This window comes from Anopheles maculipalpis, chromosome 2RL (genome assembly GCF_943734695.1).
Source record: "Anopheles maculipalpis chromosome 2RL, idAnoMacuDA_375_x, whole genome shotgun sequence".
In the NCBI taxonomy this organism is placed as follows: domain Eukaryota; kingdom Metazoa; phylum Arthropoda; class Insecta; order Diptera; family Culicidae; genus Anopheles; species Anopheles maculipalpis.
Window position 1 is genome coordinate 23170647 of NC_064871.1, and position 15068 is coordinate 23185714.

Sequence of the window (15068 nt, forward strand, 5' to 3'; positions counted from 1 at the left end):
CCTTGCAAGAGAAAAATAGCAATGCAAAAGAAGAACAAAACACACCACACACAGTTGGGGCCTCGGATGTCGGCCTTCTCTAGAAAGGAAACTCCTCTTCATTGCTGGTTGGTTGGTTTGTTGGATGTACAACGCGTTTTCACTACTCCCCCATCATCGAATGGTGTGTAAATAGTAACAGAAACTAATCCCGAAACTGAGGCACCGAGTAAAGATCGAAGCAACCATCAGGCATGAGAAGTTGTCATAGGCCGACCGGTTTTTGTTCAGCAAGCAAGAAAACGGCAATCCTATTATCGAGTCAAAACGAGCACACACACGCCACAGACACACACAGATCGTCAGGTTGGGCTGGTATGGTGTGTGCATGTGTCGTATGTGTGACTCTACACACCTACGACATACCAACACCACCCTGCAAATACCAACAATGCCCAACGTCTTCGTCGATAGGAAGTTATCGCGGGCGCACTTGTACGGGAAACATCACACCCCTTTGCTAGAACACGGACTCGGCGGTGTGTGTAGGAATAGCAATGATGACCACATTTTTCCTTCGCCTGGAACGTTTTAGGGAACAATCCTTCGTATTGCGATATTGATCGAAAATCACACACACGGGACGGTACTTTACCACGAAAATGTGCCAAACTACCAGCAGCAGCACCACCACCAGCAGTCACACACTTTTCACTAAAAAATAATATGTAAATAAAAATCAAAATGGCGGAGCGAATTGAGCGCCGCCGAATAAGAGAAAGGCACTCATCCACTCACCAAACCCCCAACGCAATCACGAACGCGCGCGTTCCCAGCGCACGTACACGGGGTGCGTGCTGGTAGTGGTGTGGTGCATTCCACTTTTTTCCCGTCACAACCGATGAGTGCTTTGTTGACAGCTCTGCAACCCTCGTGAACACGCTGTGTGTGTGTGTACGTTTCCTCCTGGAGCAAAGTTTGTACGACGCCTCGTAGTACCCAGGCAAGCAGAATCAATTAGCAATCATGCAAAAATAGTGGGACAATTTATGTGTGTTTATTAAAACACCAGTAATCAGTGGACACATCTGATTCCAAATGTTTTTTAGTTTAGTATTTGATTTTCCGTGCAGAAGGAAGACACACACACACACACTCCTCAATCGAATCGATCTTTCCAATCAATTAATATACAACCGTGTGGTATATCGGGCAAACGGTAAGGACATAGAAACGCGAGAAACAATAAAATTCACTACGAAGCTCCGCACCAATAACAGGCAGCAACAAACCCATCAGACGTGATATACTCTCTTGCAAATAACGCGCAACGACGATCTTCAATTTGCGTGCGTCACATAGCAGCGCGGACGAACCACCATGCGCGCGCGCACATTCGAGCCTTGACGATCACACAGCTTCTCACACAAAAAAAAAAAAAACACATTGAGTTGTCTTTCTTGTCCTGCAACTGCCATCCTTCTCCCCTTCAACAACCCAAGCCCCCTGGAACTTGGCAGAGGGTGTGGTGTATTTCTCAATCAATTTACTTAAACATCTGCACCAATCTGCGCCATCGAATGGAGATGATGATGGGTGGTGGGCATATGTTTCCGATGCTTCCCCCCCTGGCGGTGGTTGGGGTAAATAAATTTCGTTCCTACCGGCGCGGCTTGTCAGGGGTCGGATGTTGCTGTCGCATAGGAGACAATGGAAGCAATAACAACTAACAAGTGTATTTACAATGCTTCTGGATTGTGCGACCCACAAAATGAAGGAAACTATACCGGCGGCCACCTAATTGTGGAAGATGATTTTATAAGAAATCTTCGCTTTTAAAAGTAGCTCATAATAAATGCTAAATTTTGTGGGTAAAAAAGCACAAAACAAGCGCGTCAGTTACGGTCCAATTATGAACACCAATAGCTGTGTGTCATTAAAGAGTGCCTTGGTTTTACTTTATATTACTCGTACAATTCTCTATTGTTTTGGTTTTTATTTTACATTGGTCAAAGCAAATCCTCGTTGTTGCGAGTACTCAATTTTGCTCTATTCAATTTCCGATGCTCTTTCTCTCTCTCTCTCTCACGCTTATGGGAAATTTCATTCCCAGTCTGCATGCAGAGACCCACCCCTACCTTAACATGGGTCATATTCTGAGCGCCTACCTATGGCGAAAACAGATAACTGGAGAGGACTGGAAGACGACGACGTCGTCCGGTCTTTCCTTTTGCTTTGCTTTAGCAGCGAAATGGGATAAAAACACAGTAAAATTAACGACCCATAACGTCACGTTTCGGACGGCAACTTCGTCCATTGCCTGCCACCTATGGTTGTGACCAAATAGTCGGCGAACGATGCGCAGCACTGAGCCGGCGCAAAGCGCGCTTTCTCTGCTGTAAAAAGAAAAATTTATACCCGCCCAGGAATCCCTTCCGAAAAGGCATTTAATCAAACGCACGAGAGCATCGCCTAATTTCTTATGCTTTTCTGTCCGTACGAGAAACTAACATACTATAATTACTATTAGCAACAAACATGCTTTAAGTATCTTTTGCTCACCTGGTACGTTTTTCAGCGTGCTCCACACACAAATACCGATATCGGAATGATGGTCGTTTAAGGGGTTTTGCGAGTACTGTCGTTTGTTCGTGCCGCTGAATATCCAATTACGATGTGGAAAGGAAACAACCGACAGGAAACCACATCCTTATATCCGAGTCCGAGTTTGTGTTCATTCGTGGCCATCCAGTTTGAGGTTAGAATTTATATCGGACAATCGATGATCGCTTGTGTGTCCGATCGTTCGCGGCACAAATCCTTCCTTGCCGTTCGTCATTTCTTTGCTTCAGCTCTTACCAACACACACACACATACTCTCACATTTCTATATATCTAGTGCTGCTGCTGCTGCTCTCATATTTTTTTAAGCTCTCCCACTCACATTTAGCCACACACACACAAACGCGCGCGCATGCACAGGGATAGTCGCACACGTAAACGCACACAGCTACAACACAGCGTATTTGTGAATTTCTTTTTTTTCTCCTCAGGTTTCGTAAGATATTCGATTAGCCCGCCGCTTGCACAAACACTACCAAGTGCCGTCCTGTAACAGAGTATCGCATACCTGTGCAATCCGTACGTTCCCGTACGGGAAATATTATACAATTGCGAGCAAAAACGATGCAAAGAAAACCACTGACTCTAGCCGGGCTGGTTGGAGGAGAAAAGAAAGACTCCTTCCTCTAACTTAATATCCCCTGATGTTCAGATTGCAGTTGTGTGGGGTCCAATTTGTTATTTCGATCTGTATTGGTGATCTAACGAAAGAGTTTCCATACACGAGACTGGTGATGGAGCAGAACATAGCTTCGAAAAGAAGCACCAGCAGCTCGTAAAGTTTAAGGAGAGAAAAAGAGCGAGAAAAAAAGATGGCGCACGAGAGCTGTCACACACACACACACCAGTACGGGAAGTTTTGCCCTTCTTCCTTGACTCATTCTTGTGCTCTTGCTCGCTCTCTCTGTCGCACTCATTCTCTTCACGTTTCTCTGTTACCTATGATGGTATTTTCACGAACCATCGTTCTTTACTGTCCGTTTCCGGAAACAGAATTTCAACTCCAAAACCTTTCATGCATCAAATAATGGCCCTTTTTGTTCGCCTTCACGCCGATTATCCATCAGGAGAGACGGTTCATAATTTTTCTTGAATTGAACCAAATCTGCAAACCGGTTCTCTCTTGCATCGGTTCGAAGCAGCAGTCACGAAAAAATCGAACCGCACATGATGACGGTATCTAATTAACGGGTGCTGCTGCTGCTGCTTCTACTACTACTAGCCATACCGAGACCTCCCCCTGATAGCCTACAGTAATCGATAGGGTGTCTCACATTTTTTCTTAGCGTACGCTCTGGGTACACCCAACGATCGAACATCCTTTTTAAACCTCTATAAGGACCGCCACGGACCACGGAATTGGTGTATTACGATCTTTTTTCATCACATTTCCGGCGGCCGCCGCCGTCGACATCATCGTCATCACTCATCAAGGCGCAGTAGGCCGTTTTTCATTCCGTGCACACACACTCATACGCATACCCACGCACACGGGGTTCGGGAGGAGCTACGCTGTTCGGTTCGTTTTTTTTTCTTCGCTTGCTTTTCAACTTGTGTGCCCTCCTCGGCCAGCAACTAATTTACTATAATCTAGACGAAAAACCGTCTCCCCCGTATCCTTACACTCGGTGCAGCAGAATCACGCACGATTCTTTCACGCAAACCGTGCACACAGTTCGCGAAACCCTGACACTTTTTCCAATGGGGCGACGCGATGGCGTACTTCCGAACCGACGTCGACTACACACAGAAAAAAACGGACGACAGAGGAAAAATGCGTGAGTCATTAAGGTGCTTTTCCACAGTGCAAAAAGGCCACTAGCAGCGAAACGTCAAAATGTAGGTCAAGGTAACTATACCCGATGCGATACAGAATGCACTATTGACAAAATTGCCTTAAAACCCAATGTTAAAGGTTTTCAACACAACTTTGCCTGACGAAAATCTCGAAGAGGCTCCGAATTTTCACGGAAAATGGAACTGAATGAAAGAAAAGAAGTTTTTATCAAAAACGGTTGTCTTGGGTGAAGTAAAACAGGCAGCACGTCGAGAGCTCCAAATGATCAAATTTGAACTGAGAGTATCTTTTTCGCTTTTTATATTGAAAAAAATATTCAAAACACATTTTTGTCCCATTCAACAGTTTCAATATTTTTTTAGTTATTTTTTCACAAATTCAAAGTAGCAAAACCCGTTTGACATACATACGCTTGACAGCTGTATGTATGCACCTTGGCCGGTGACGCGAACGGTTTTGATACGTCAAATAGCAGAAGAAGAGAAAAATCTGGAGAAGAAAGAGTGCGAAAAAGGAGGTGGTGCGTGTGTGTCGTGAAATTCACGGACTGTGTGTGTGATCAATTTTGCTTCCGCATCATCATCACGCATTTATTCACGAGTTCGTGAAACACGTTCCTGCCTGGCTGGATAATCTTGACCGTTGGTGAACTTTCCTCCCGGGTTGGTGAGTATACTATCGGAGTGTAAATTGATGTTGCTGCTGTGTTGGCCAGTACCAGCAGCAAGCTTACCGTCGGTAGCGACACGTTCACTAGTACGCTCGGTTGTGTTTCGCATCAAATACCCCAAATCTTCGTCTCTGGCTTTTGGAAGGTGTTGGTTGCGCCACAAACTTGCTTGATGGCATGAAAAACTGACTTTCAAGTGCGTTACGTTACGTTTGCCTTCGTAAGTTAATGACGCGTCGTCGTGTGCTGGGAAAGAACGATGGGTATGATCGAGGTCGTCCTGGGACCTATACTGTCTGCTCCACGTATATAAAACAAACTTGAAACATAAATGAGAAATATCTCTTCTTGCTTATTCAAGTTCAAGTGCTTAACCGGGACTTTTACGTTCAAGGTGGCAATTAGATAAAACTAGGTAGTATAAAGCACAGATAAGGCGCAGACATTCAGAAGGAGATGTTAGGAAATTGGGCCAAAACTACCAGTGCGCTTATGGGTATGTGTGGTATGGTAATTAGCGTACCAATGAGGGGACAGCAATAGTGAAAAATACAGAACGGACGATATTATAAGATTGTACGCATGTAGGATCTCAGGCTGCTCGCGTTGCAGACACAAAGGAAAAAGGGTAAAGTTCATTAGTGGCCGACCAGCGTGTAAGGCAAAAATCATACTCATGATTGAGCCCGGAAAGATCACGTACACACTGACACACAGACGTGCGCATTATATACACGCATCCCATCGATACGCAAAGTAACAACCCCTTCCCGTGTGTGGTCATTTTATTTATTCACCTTATCAATGGTCTTAAAGCTCAACGCCAGCACCCCTTCTATGCACCGTTCATTCCTTTAACGGCAATTATAATGCGCAGCCCCTCATGGTGACCGCGAAAATCTGCCCCATCATCATCGTCATCATCAAGAATCGCGATCGCTAATGTTTGTAATCAATTGTTCTTGTCTGCGTTTCCATGGTTGTTCTTCACTGTCTACTCAGTCAATCAGTCTGCACTCAGTGTGTTGTTTGGTTGTCGGGGATCCAAGCGTGCTCCGAGCGGTGGTAGATATTTTTGGATTCCCCATCCGTTCGAGCGTCGTCGTACCCCAGGCTAAAAGCGGGCTGTGTGTGACATTGCCAAAATGTTCATCTGGGACTGGTTCACCGGCGTTCTAGGTTACCTAGGTAAGTGTCACGGGATAGCGCAAACGCATTCCCGGCGGTTACTGATCGTGTTTATTTATCCGTTTTTTTCTTGCAGGGCTATGGAAAAAGTCAGGTAAATTACTCTTCCTCGGCCTAGACAATGCTGGTAAAACAACACTGCTACACATGCTGAAGGACGACAGATTGGCACAGCATGTCCCAACGCTTCATCCAAGTGAGTGTGCTTCACCCTACAGGGTAAAGGGCAAGAATTCCTTCCTATCCTAACGACATTCTATCATTTTTAGCTTCGGAAGAACTGTCCATAGGAAATATGCGCTTCACAACGTTCGATCTGGGTGGACACACGCAAGGTATTTGTGCCATGATCATGATGGTGATGAGAGCAGCAACGCACTAACTCCGCAATGTTTTTTTTTCGCCATTTCAGCACGACGCGTCTGGAAGGATTATTTCCCAGCGGTGGACGCGATCGTGTTTCTGATCGATGCGTGGGATCGAGGCCGTTTCACCGAGAGCAAAAACGAGCTGGACTCGCTGCTCACCGACGAAGCACTATCAAACTGCCCGGTACTGATTCTCGGCAACAAGATCGACAAACCGGGCGCGGCGAGCGAGGACGAGCTGCGCAACTACTTCGCACTGTATCAGTTGACCACCGGCAAGGGTAAGGTGCCACGCTCCGAGCTGCCCGGCCGTCCGCTCGAGCTTTTCATGTGTTCCGTGTTGAAGCGGCAGGGCTACGGTGAAGGGTTCCGTTGGTTAGCCCAGTACATCGATTAATAGTGTGCAGTATAATAGCAATTCGTTCCCCCTTTTTTGTTGTTTTGCTCTTCTATCGGGTATAAAATGGGTTTTTTTTTTTTTCGAGAGAGAGAGGGGTGTGTGAATGATAGGGCAGTGGAAAACCGGGAAAAAGGAGAACGCAAGGAAAAATAATGCAAAAAAGAAGAAAGAAGCCGAAAGTCGTCTTATTACTTATCTATACACATACACATACGAACAGGATATATAGAAATTATTTTCCAATTTTCCAAAAAAGATACGATCGGTTTTCGGGGTTTTTTTGTCTGGTGAAGGAAACAGTTTGATCCAAGCTTTGTATTGTGGTATGTGCATCATCCGGTACAATAGTACCAGAGAGAAAGAGAGAGAGAGAGAAAAGTTTTAAAATAATTGAATAACGTGCGCTTGGCGAACACAGGAAGCATTCCCGCTTTTGCTGTTAAAAAACGAATTCTATTTATCCATCGGAACTAGATCAACCGTACACACACACATACACTTACTCGATCTATCGTTCCATCCGTTTGCATATGGATTTTTTATTTACGTACATAGAACTGTTCCTTCTACCCACCCAAAATAAGCGGACATCACTGTTTTAGGGCATTTTCCTTCTAAGTTGCTTTCTGCTACGTTTTTGTTTCGTTTTTATTGTTTTTTTAAATGTTATTTTTCTCGTGTATTATTACGATTGATGCGCGCTTCATTTACTCGAACAAACAACCATTTCCACCAATAATTGCACTTGACAAAAGACTAACTCTCTGCTAATTATTGCTGGCTGCGAAACGAAGGAACTCGATCGTGGGTTAAAGGCTCCCATTTTTACTGCTGTAAAACTTCATGCGCATCCGTGAGAAAAAGGATTATTAGGAGAACAACTGATAAAAGAAAACCTTTCGCAAACAAACGGAAAATATGAGACGAGCTGAGAAGGTTTGCCGGAATGAAATGAAAAAAAAAATGGAAAAGAAAAACAAAACACACACAAACACAACAACATTTAAAGAAAACATAAAAAAATGGATGAAACGAAACTTTTGGTTAGGTAATGTTTCTACCTATTTTCCGCACCAGGAATTGTGCGATAAAAGTGGTCCGAAAAGCACGAAACAAAATCTTTTTTTTTATTCTTAAAGGACGGCCAGGTCGTGCCAGGTGGCCATTCAACTTAGTTGGGAGACATTTCCTCCTCTGAACCGTGAAAGGGCATAATACCATAGAAGATTATCTATGTCGTGGTATCCGAGGCCCCAGCTACATACTTTGAAGTCGACCTGTCCTATACGCTGTGGAGAAGCGAGCCTAAAGCGAAGCGATTAGACTAAAGCCTATACATCATTCGAATAAACGTATGATCAGATGCCGTGGCATCAAGGCTTCAAGGACACTAGGGGAGTGATCGAATATAGGAACCTGCCGAGTTCATCGGTGTCCTACAAACTCTGCCATCAAGCCATGCTGGGAGACTGTGAGGCACGCATGTGGTCGTAAGGTAGGATAAGCTTATCGGAAAAGGACCCTTCGAAGCAACTTTTTGCGGCCAATTGGTCTGCTAATTCCGGAATTGGTGATAATACTGAAATGAGCAGGCAACCGAAGTAATCCGTAATCCGGAAGTAATCTTTAATATTTCCTTTACCAAGTAATTCGGGTTCTTTATAGCCTTTGCAGATTTTAATGCTTAAACAGCACTTAAACTGTCGGAATGCTAGCGAATGTACCGAAACAATAGCTTGTAATGTAAGGAAAAACGGGATTTTCTTTATTCTTCTCTCTTGCGAAATAGGTTCACCAACACAGCTTTGCTGTTCGATTTTATCTTATTTATCTAGTAAATGCACTTTTTTCGGGGCGTTCCCGGCCCAGTTCCAGAACAAATTTTTTTTCCTCTTCACAAAGAAGCTTTCGGTCCATCGTCTTCAAACTGTAGCTCACTGCTGTCCGGTAACGGACCAAAAAACTTTTCAATCCGCACCGGATCAACGTCGGCCAGTGTGGCCGGATTCCAGCGCGGACTTTGATCCCGATCGACCAGCATAGCTCTAACACCTTCCTTAAAATCACTCTCTATGGCATGATGTACTGCCAAACGATATTCCATCTTGAGGCACGTCTTCAGGTCCATTTTACTACCGAGTTCAAGCTGCTTCTGTGTCACAACGAGTGACGTGGGAGACATTTTGTGTAGTAACTTCAGCGTTCCTTGCGCCCATTCGCTCCCATCAGCTTCCAGCTTCTTAAAGATACCCTCAACCGTCGGGGCACCGAAAAATTCGTTGATCTGCTTCATCTGCTTGGCCAGCACAAATTCAACACCGGCATCTTTCTTTTCCGAGAAACGGTCCAAAACACTCTCCACCTCGGTACCGCTCGTTGTGGCCAGTAGCTGCTGTTCTAGGGCGGGCAGATTTTTGCTTTCCACGTAGTGCGTTGCTACACCGGCCTTGTGTACGTCACGCCCCTTCAACCGGTAACCGGTCAGCCCAAGATACAGACCCAGCTTTCCTTCTAGCCGGGGCAGGAAGTATCCACCACCAACGTCCGGAAACAGTCCGATCGCTGTTTCGGGCATCGCGAACATCGTACGCTCGGTTGCGATACGATATTTGCCGTGCACGGACAAACCCACACCACCACCCATCGTAATACCATCGATGAACGCAATGTACGTTGGTCGGTACGCACCGATCAGTGCATTCAACCCGTACTCGGTGCTGAAAAATTTCTTCGCCAATTCCACATTGCTTGTCTCCGTTATGGCACGTACATCGCCTCCGGCACAGAAAGCTTTCTCACCGACCGATTTCACGATGACCAAACTTTTGGCATTTTCCCACCGTTTCATAGCGTCGTAGATTAGTTGCACCATCTCCAGATTGATGGCATTGAGGGCTTTTGGGCGGTTTAGCGTTATCACACCCTTACTGCCAACCTCATCCGTCAACACCAAACTGCTGTTGCTATCGGCACCGGTGGAAGACATTGTACGGCGGCAAACGTTTGGAACCAGGTGCGCCGGACGGGTTAATCCTGCTGCGCGTACCGCAATTGTTCGTAGCTGAAAATGAACAACAATAATCCGGGTGTGAGGAATATTAATGACCGATGAAAGTGTTGCGCTTTTCGGTTCGTTTGCTTTACCATCGTATTCGTTTTTCCTAACCCAGGAGGCTTGGTTTCGTTCGCGCAGCTGTGTGTTGGATCGGACAGGCGATTATGCAACTGTGTGCGCTAGTAGCTAAGCAGCAGCAGCAGGGTCTACTTGATTTAATTCGTTCAACAGCAGCAAGCGGCGTGACGTCGAGTGTTTTCGACCGATGTTTATTGCCTGCGTCGTCGTCGTCGGTTGATAAGTAAACGTCATTTTGGTTAGGGTGTGTTGGAGAAAGGGGGAAGTACAAAGTATGGTGGGGGTGCAAAAACACAGGGTGTGCACAATCACAACATCCATCTGATCGCTGCTAACAGCAGAAATAGGATTTTTTTATCTGGTACTTTATTTTAGGTAGGTGGAAAATTATGGTCCAGAGGTTTTTTTTTCCAAGTGCTTGTTTATGGCCTGTTGCAAAAGTTCTGCGGAATCACTCATAGTGGACTAGCTTGTCCAGTATCATTCTCATGACATGATCAGCCCGTCTGGAACTCGTCATTGTAACGACTTTTTTATTGTTCTTCTTCTACATGTGGGGTGACTCCTTGCCAGATTGCGACACTTTTTCGTGCATCCGACAGTACTAAATTACTTCTAGAGGTTCCAAAAAAGATCACTGATTAGCAGAGTCTGCTCTGAGATCATGAAAAGATGGTAGTAATGAAGTTGTTCTGCCATCCTCTCCAAGACTGGCCAAATGATATAGATTTGGTCTGTAGTTCACCTTCCCTTTCGGACTTATATTTTATGCTCAGTTTTTGCCTAAACTTATATTTTATGCTCAATGTGCACACATTTCAACTTCAAATACCAATTAAATAACAACACAACTCATTAAGCACTTTCGATTCCATTTATTGCTTCTTTATGTGTAAGTATTTTATATAGAGTTCCTAAGGATTAGTATAAAAAAAAAAGATTCCCGAATGCTGAACCCGCATTAAATGATTGCACGGAACCGTCGAGCTGGATTTAAAAAAAAAAAAACAAATTCTACACAAAACACACGCAGACACAACCCTCGGGCCTGACCTAGCCTGTTCATTTAATGTGCTTCCTCCCCGAACGTTTCATTGTCTGGCTTAGTTATGACTTCAAAATCGGAACCCATCGACAGGAGCGACGAGTCCGACTGTTGCTTCAACGAATGAATGGAAGGAAATGCTTGGCCAACGATCGCCCGAAAAGCTTCGTCCGTCGGTACCAACGATTGGTGCGAATTTTGCAAAGCCTGCACTGCCAGCTTTTCCGCCTCCGTCATACACTCGAGCGCCTTCAAATCATCCAAATTCGTTGGCATACCGAGGGCCGAATGCTGGAGTGCCATCTGTTGCGATATGTTAACGCACTCGGACGCTAGATCCAGTATGGTGGCGGATTGTAATTGCAGCGGTTCCTTTGCATTGGCCAGGAAGCGCAAATGTTTCAGCACGTCGATGGTCATTTCGCGCGCTTTAGAAATGACCTCGAGCTGTTCTTTGTTCGATGCTAGTAGTAGTCCGTTCCGCTGCAATAGGCTTGCCTTCCAGCGGGCCAACTCTTCCACCATTAGGCTGCTAGCTAGAAACTTACTGCGCCACACCTCACTCTGTCCGGCCAGAAATTCGATCTGTTCCGTGTGCGAGGATAAATTTTCGGCTGAGTTCAGCAATTTGCGCGCTAGGTGTAGCTTGTCCTCGGTCAGCACGTTTACCTTCGTTTGCAAGTCTTCGCCAACGGCCGCGACTAGTAGATTTTTCAATTCCGCATTAACTTGTGCTTGAAATTTTAACTGCCCCTGAAAATAGTCTCGCTCTTTGCGCAGCTCTTCCAGCTCTTTCTCGTACCGCAGCTTCTCTTCGTCGTCCGACGTGGGCAGTACCTGGCTGCGCAATTCCTTATCCGTGATGGTGGACATCTGTGAGACGAGCACGCTGAGGTCTAGATTGTTACGGTTGGCAAGCTTAACGCGCGTTCCTCCACCGGGAATGTGGTTGCGTCCGGGGATAATCGGTGTTACGGCACCTTTGTACGGTTCGAACGGAACAAACTTTGGCTCTTTGTGGTGCATCGTGGACAGTTTCGGGCGTCCACTGGATGACACAAGTCGGGGCACTAGATTGAACACTTTGCCGCGTGGCACAACTGCGGCCAGTGAGTTGTTGCCACCGGTGACGAGTTCGGTTGGTCGATACACTGGGTTTGATCCAGAGTGGGGCAGTAGTCGTTCGATAGAAAAGTTGGCCGGCAGTTTAATGTCACCCGACGATGGTATCAGGGAGGATGATGTGGTGGATGACAAGGAGGATCGTTTAGCGGTGAACGATCCAGTCAGTTCCTCAGTTTCCATACCATCGCCCTCGGTACGGCGGGCTGTAAGGGAGGGAAAGAGAGAGTAGTGGCCGGATGTGCTCGATTAGTAAGGAACCCAGAAGTAGGTCATGTCTGCACACTTTTTACCCGTATCCATAGTGGGGGATTTGGAAAACATATTTAGATTCTAATGATGTCGACTAGCTAGGTTTACAAAAATCAATCGAGGCACTGCGATTCTTATCATGTGGGATTAGTAATCACTTTGTAAATTTTTGCACCACTTTGTTGTGACGCGAACTCAGCTGTTGTTGACACAAGGCTCGAGCTTTGGAATTTGTAAATAGACGAGATGATTAGCAGAGTGATCTGACAGCAGATCAAAACAAACAAAAAATCTGATTTTGACGTTTCTGAAGCACATTCAAGTTTGCTTTGGAACGAGAATTTTGAAACATTTCCCAATAATTTACTCCAAAAACTAGTGCCTGTGATATTTACCACTTAAACTAGCCGTACCTGAACAGTTCGTCCAACTAGTGATTGACACTTTCCCAACGAAAATCTATCCTAATAGCTAATTTTTGCAATCCAACATCAAGAAAACATACCATTATACTACTAATAATCGTTTATTACAGAGTAACTCAAGCAAACTAATTACTATTTAGCTTCTTCCGGCCTCGTTGGAGTCCCATTCGCAGAGCTGTTCTTCCGTTGTGCCATATACAGCTCCAGCAGCTTCTCTGTGGCACTCGGCTCGTTCTCATTCAGCTTCGACAATTGCTTGCTAGGAAACTCGGTCACATTGGTCGACGGATGGCGATGGGTGAACGGCGTCCAGGCACCCTGCACACTCGGCACATCCGTGTGCCAGTGTTTACGTAAGCGCATCTCCTCGGAACGGCCGTTCGATTGTTTCAGCACCTGGATCCATTTCGATATCTCGTCCCGCGTATTGTTGCGACAGTTTATCAACGTTTTCTCTCCGTTCAGGAATTCAGCCGACATTACGGCCGTCCGGTGCCGGCGAGGCTTTACGTACACCACCACACCAGGATTGGTGCGGCTAAAGTCGACGAGCTCGTGTTCGAGAAACTCACGCATTCCCTTGCTGGAACCACTGGTTTTACAGTACTTTAGGGTGATACGCTGCAGCTGGCAAATGTAGCGACCAATTCCATTCTGTAGCGGTGCTCGGGGAAAGCCAGATTTCAGAAACAAGTGTGAATTGGACATTTTTCGTGCGGGGAAAACTACGCGGAACACACCGGCGACGAACAATAATAAATGGTGTGGCAAAACGTCAAGCGCAAAAGACGCAAGCTGTCAACGGTAACTGACAGCTGAAGGAGGTTTGTGTACGACCGGGCGGGAGAAAAGAAAACAAAACCATTTTCACGCTTGCAAAACGATGGAAAGCACGAAGGAAAACACCCGCATGGTGCTGGAACTTTTCAGCGGCATAGGTGGAATGCGGATGGCGTTGGAATGTAAGTAACTCGAAATAAATCATGAGCGAAACTTGACCATGATTCTTTTTCTCTTTTTCCAGATGCCGGCAAACCGTTCACCATCGTATCTGCAATCGACGTGAATCCGATTGCCAACTCAATTTACAGCCACAACTTTAGCGACAAAACGGTACGCAACGGTAACATACTAAGCCTTAGTGGGGAGAAAATTACCAAACTACGGGTGGACACAATTCTAATGTCTCCACCATGCCAACCATTCACAAGGAATGGAAAGTTCAACGACATCAACGATCGACGTACCGATCCGTTTCGGCACATTTGCGATCTGCTCGACAAGATACCGCTGGTAAACTTTATTCTGATGGAAAACGTGAAAGGATTTGAAAAATCACAAGCATGCGAGCTGTATAAAATGCGCCTCGAAGAAGGTGGGTTTCATTGGCAGGAGTACATTTTATCACCGCATCAGTTTGGTGTACCCAACACTAGACATCGGTACTATTGCATTGCGAAACGGAAAGGAATGGATTTTAAGCGTAAAAGTGAAGAAATTATTCTTCAACCGAAAGAACAACACACGACCAATGAAACGAATATAGGAATGATCGTGGAAAAGAATCTAGAAGAACTGGAACCGTATGAATTGAAAAGTGCAGCACTGTTAAAACACCTCCCACTGATGGATGTTTGCACGCCGGAATCATCCAATTCGATGTGTTTCACGAAAGCCTACACACATTACGCGGAAGGTACCGGTTCCGTATTCTGTCCACTTGCGAAGGAAGCATTCGACAACATTTACTCCCTTGCGATGAATACCACTGATGAGGACCTGAAGCTAGCGCTGCTGCAGAAGCTGGGTGTGCGTTATTTCACCCCGAAAGAGGTGGCTCGTTTAATGAGTTTTCCCGAACAGTTTAGCTTTCCGGAGAGCGTTACCAATAAGCAACGCTACCGAGTGTTGGGCAATAGTATTAACGTACTTGTGGTTGGTGTATTGCTGCAGGAGTTGTAATAAATGAAAAAAAAACCTTAAAAATAGTCACATGTGATCAGGGCACAGATCACAATCCTGTATATATTCTAACCGAATCAGATTAAGCTATAACCACAGCAAAT

At 45.5% G+C, this 15068-nt stretch overlaps 5 protein-coding genes across 5 annotated transcripts in view; 2 read left to right on the forward strand and 3 right to left on the reverse strand.

The window, feature by feature from the left end:
• Positions 1-6123: 6123 nt before the first annotated feature.
• On the forward strand, positions 6124-7044 carry LOC126559144 (GTP-binding protein SAR1b). Its single transcript, XM_050215259.1, has 4 exons — positions 6124-6257; positions 6334-6453; positions 6527-6592; positions 6670-7044. Exons 1-4 carry the CDS (start codon positions 6215-6217, stop codon positions 7020-7022), a joined length of 582 nt encoding a protein of 193 aa, XP_050071216.1. The 5' UTR covers positions 6124-6214; the 3' UTR covers positions 7023-7044.
• A 1875-nt stretch (positions 7045-8919) lies between these two features.
• On the reverse strand, positions 8920-10177 carry LOC126558268 (3-hydroxyisobutyryl-CoA hydrolase, mitochondrial). Its single transcript, XM_050214255.1, has 2 exons — positions 10170-10177; positions 8920-10086 (listed from the first exon to the last, which is right to left on the reverse strand). Exons 1-2 carry the CDS (start codon positions 10170-10172, stop codon positions 8920-8922), a joined length of 1170 nt encoding a protein of 389 aa, XP_050070212.1. The 5' UTR covers positions 10173-10177.
• Positions 10178-11224: 1047 nt separating this feature from the next.
• Positions 11225-12649, reverse strand: LOC126558013 (golgin-45). The gene is made up of 2 exons (XM_050213944.1): positions 12619-12649; positions 11225-12531 (listed from the first exon to the last, which is right to left on the reverse strand). Exons 1-2 carry the CDS (start codon positions 12647-12649, stop codon positions 11225-11227), a joined length of 1338 nt encoding a protein of 445 aa, XP_050069901.1.
• Positions 12650-13134: 485 nt separating this feature from the next.
• The window catches only part of LOC126559152 (39S ribosomal protein L43, mitochondrial), a 169016-nt gene continuing 167082 nt past the window's right edge, over positions 13135-15068 (reverse strand). Inside the window, exon 2 of the mRNA XM_050215267.1 lies at positions 13135-13727. Coding sequence (XP_050071224.1) covers positions 13135-13710 — 576 coding nt within the window. The 5' untranslated portion in view covers positions 13711-13727. The remainder of the gene's footprint in view (positions 13728-15068) is intronic.
• Positions 13853-14964, forward strand: LOC126558496 (tRNA (cytosine(38)-C(5))-methyltransferase). The gene is made up of 2 exons (XM_050214520.1): positions 13853-13964; positions 14027-14964. Exons 1-2 carry the CDS (start codon positions 13886-13888, stop codon positions 14962-14964), a joined length of 1017 nt encoding a protein of 338 aa, XP_050070477.1. The 5' UTR covers positions 13853-13885.

What these genes read in the sequence shown, in the direction of transcription:
- LOC126558496 (XM_050214520.1), top strand. Translation starts at nt 13,886, where the DNA reads ATGGAAAGCACGAAGGAAAACACCCGCATGGTGCTGGAACTTTTCAGC. An exon ending in AATGCGGATGGCGTTGGAAT is followed by an intron (nt 13,965 to 14,026) that starts GTAAGTAACTCG and finishes CTCTTTTTCCAG; the next exon opens with ATGCCGGCAAACCGTTCACC.
- LOC126559144 (XM_050215259.1), top strand. Translation starts at nt 6,215, where the DNA reads ATGTTCATCTGGGACTGGTTCACCGGCGTTCTAGGTTACCTAG. An exon ending in CGGCGTTCTAGGTTACCTAG is followed by an intron (nt 6,258 to 6,333) that starts GTAAGTGTCACG and finishes TTTTTCTTGCAG; the next exon opens with GGCTATGGAAAAAGTCAGGT. An exon ending in TCTGGGTGGACACACGCAAG is followed by an intron (nt 6,593 to 6,669) that starts GTATTTGTGCCA and finishes TCGCCATTTCAG; the next exon opens with CACGACGCGTCTGGAAGGAT.
- LOC126558013 (XM_050213944.1), bottom strand. Translation starts at nt 12,649, where the DNA reads ATGTTTTCCAAATCCCCCACTATGGATACGG. An exon ending in ATCCCCCACTATGGATACGG is followed by an intron (nt 12,532 to 12,618) that starts GTAAAAAGTGTG and finishes CCTCCCTTACAG; the next exon opens with CCCGCCGTACCGAGGGCGAT.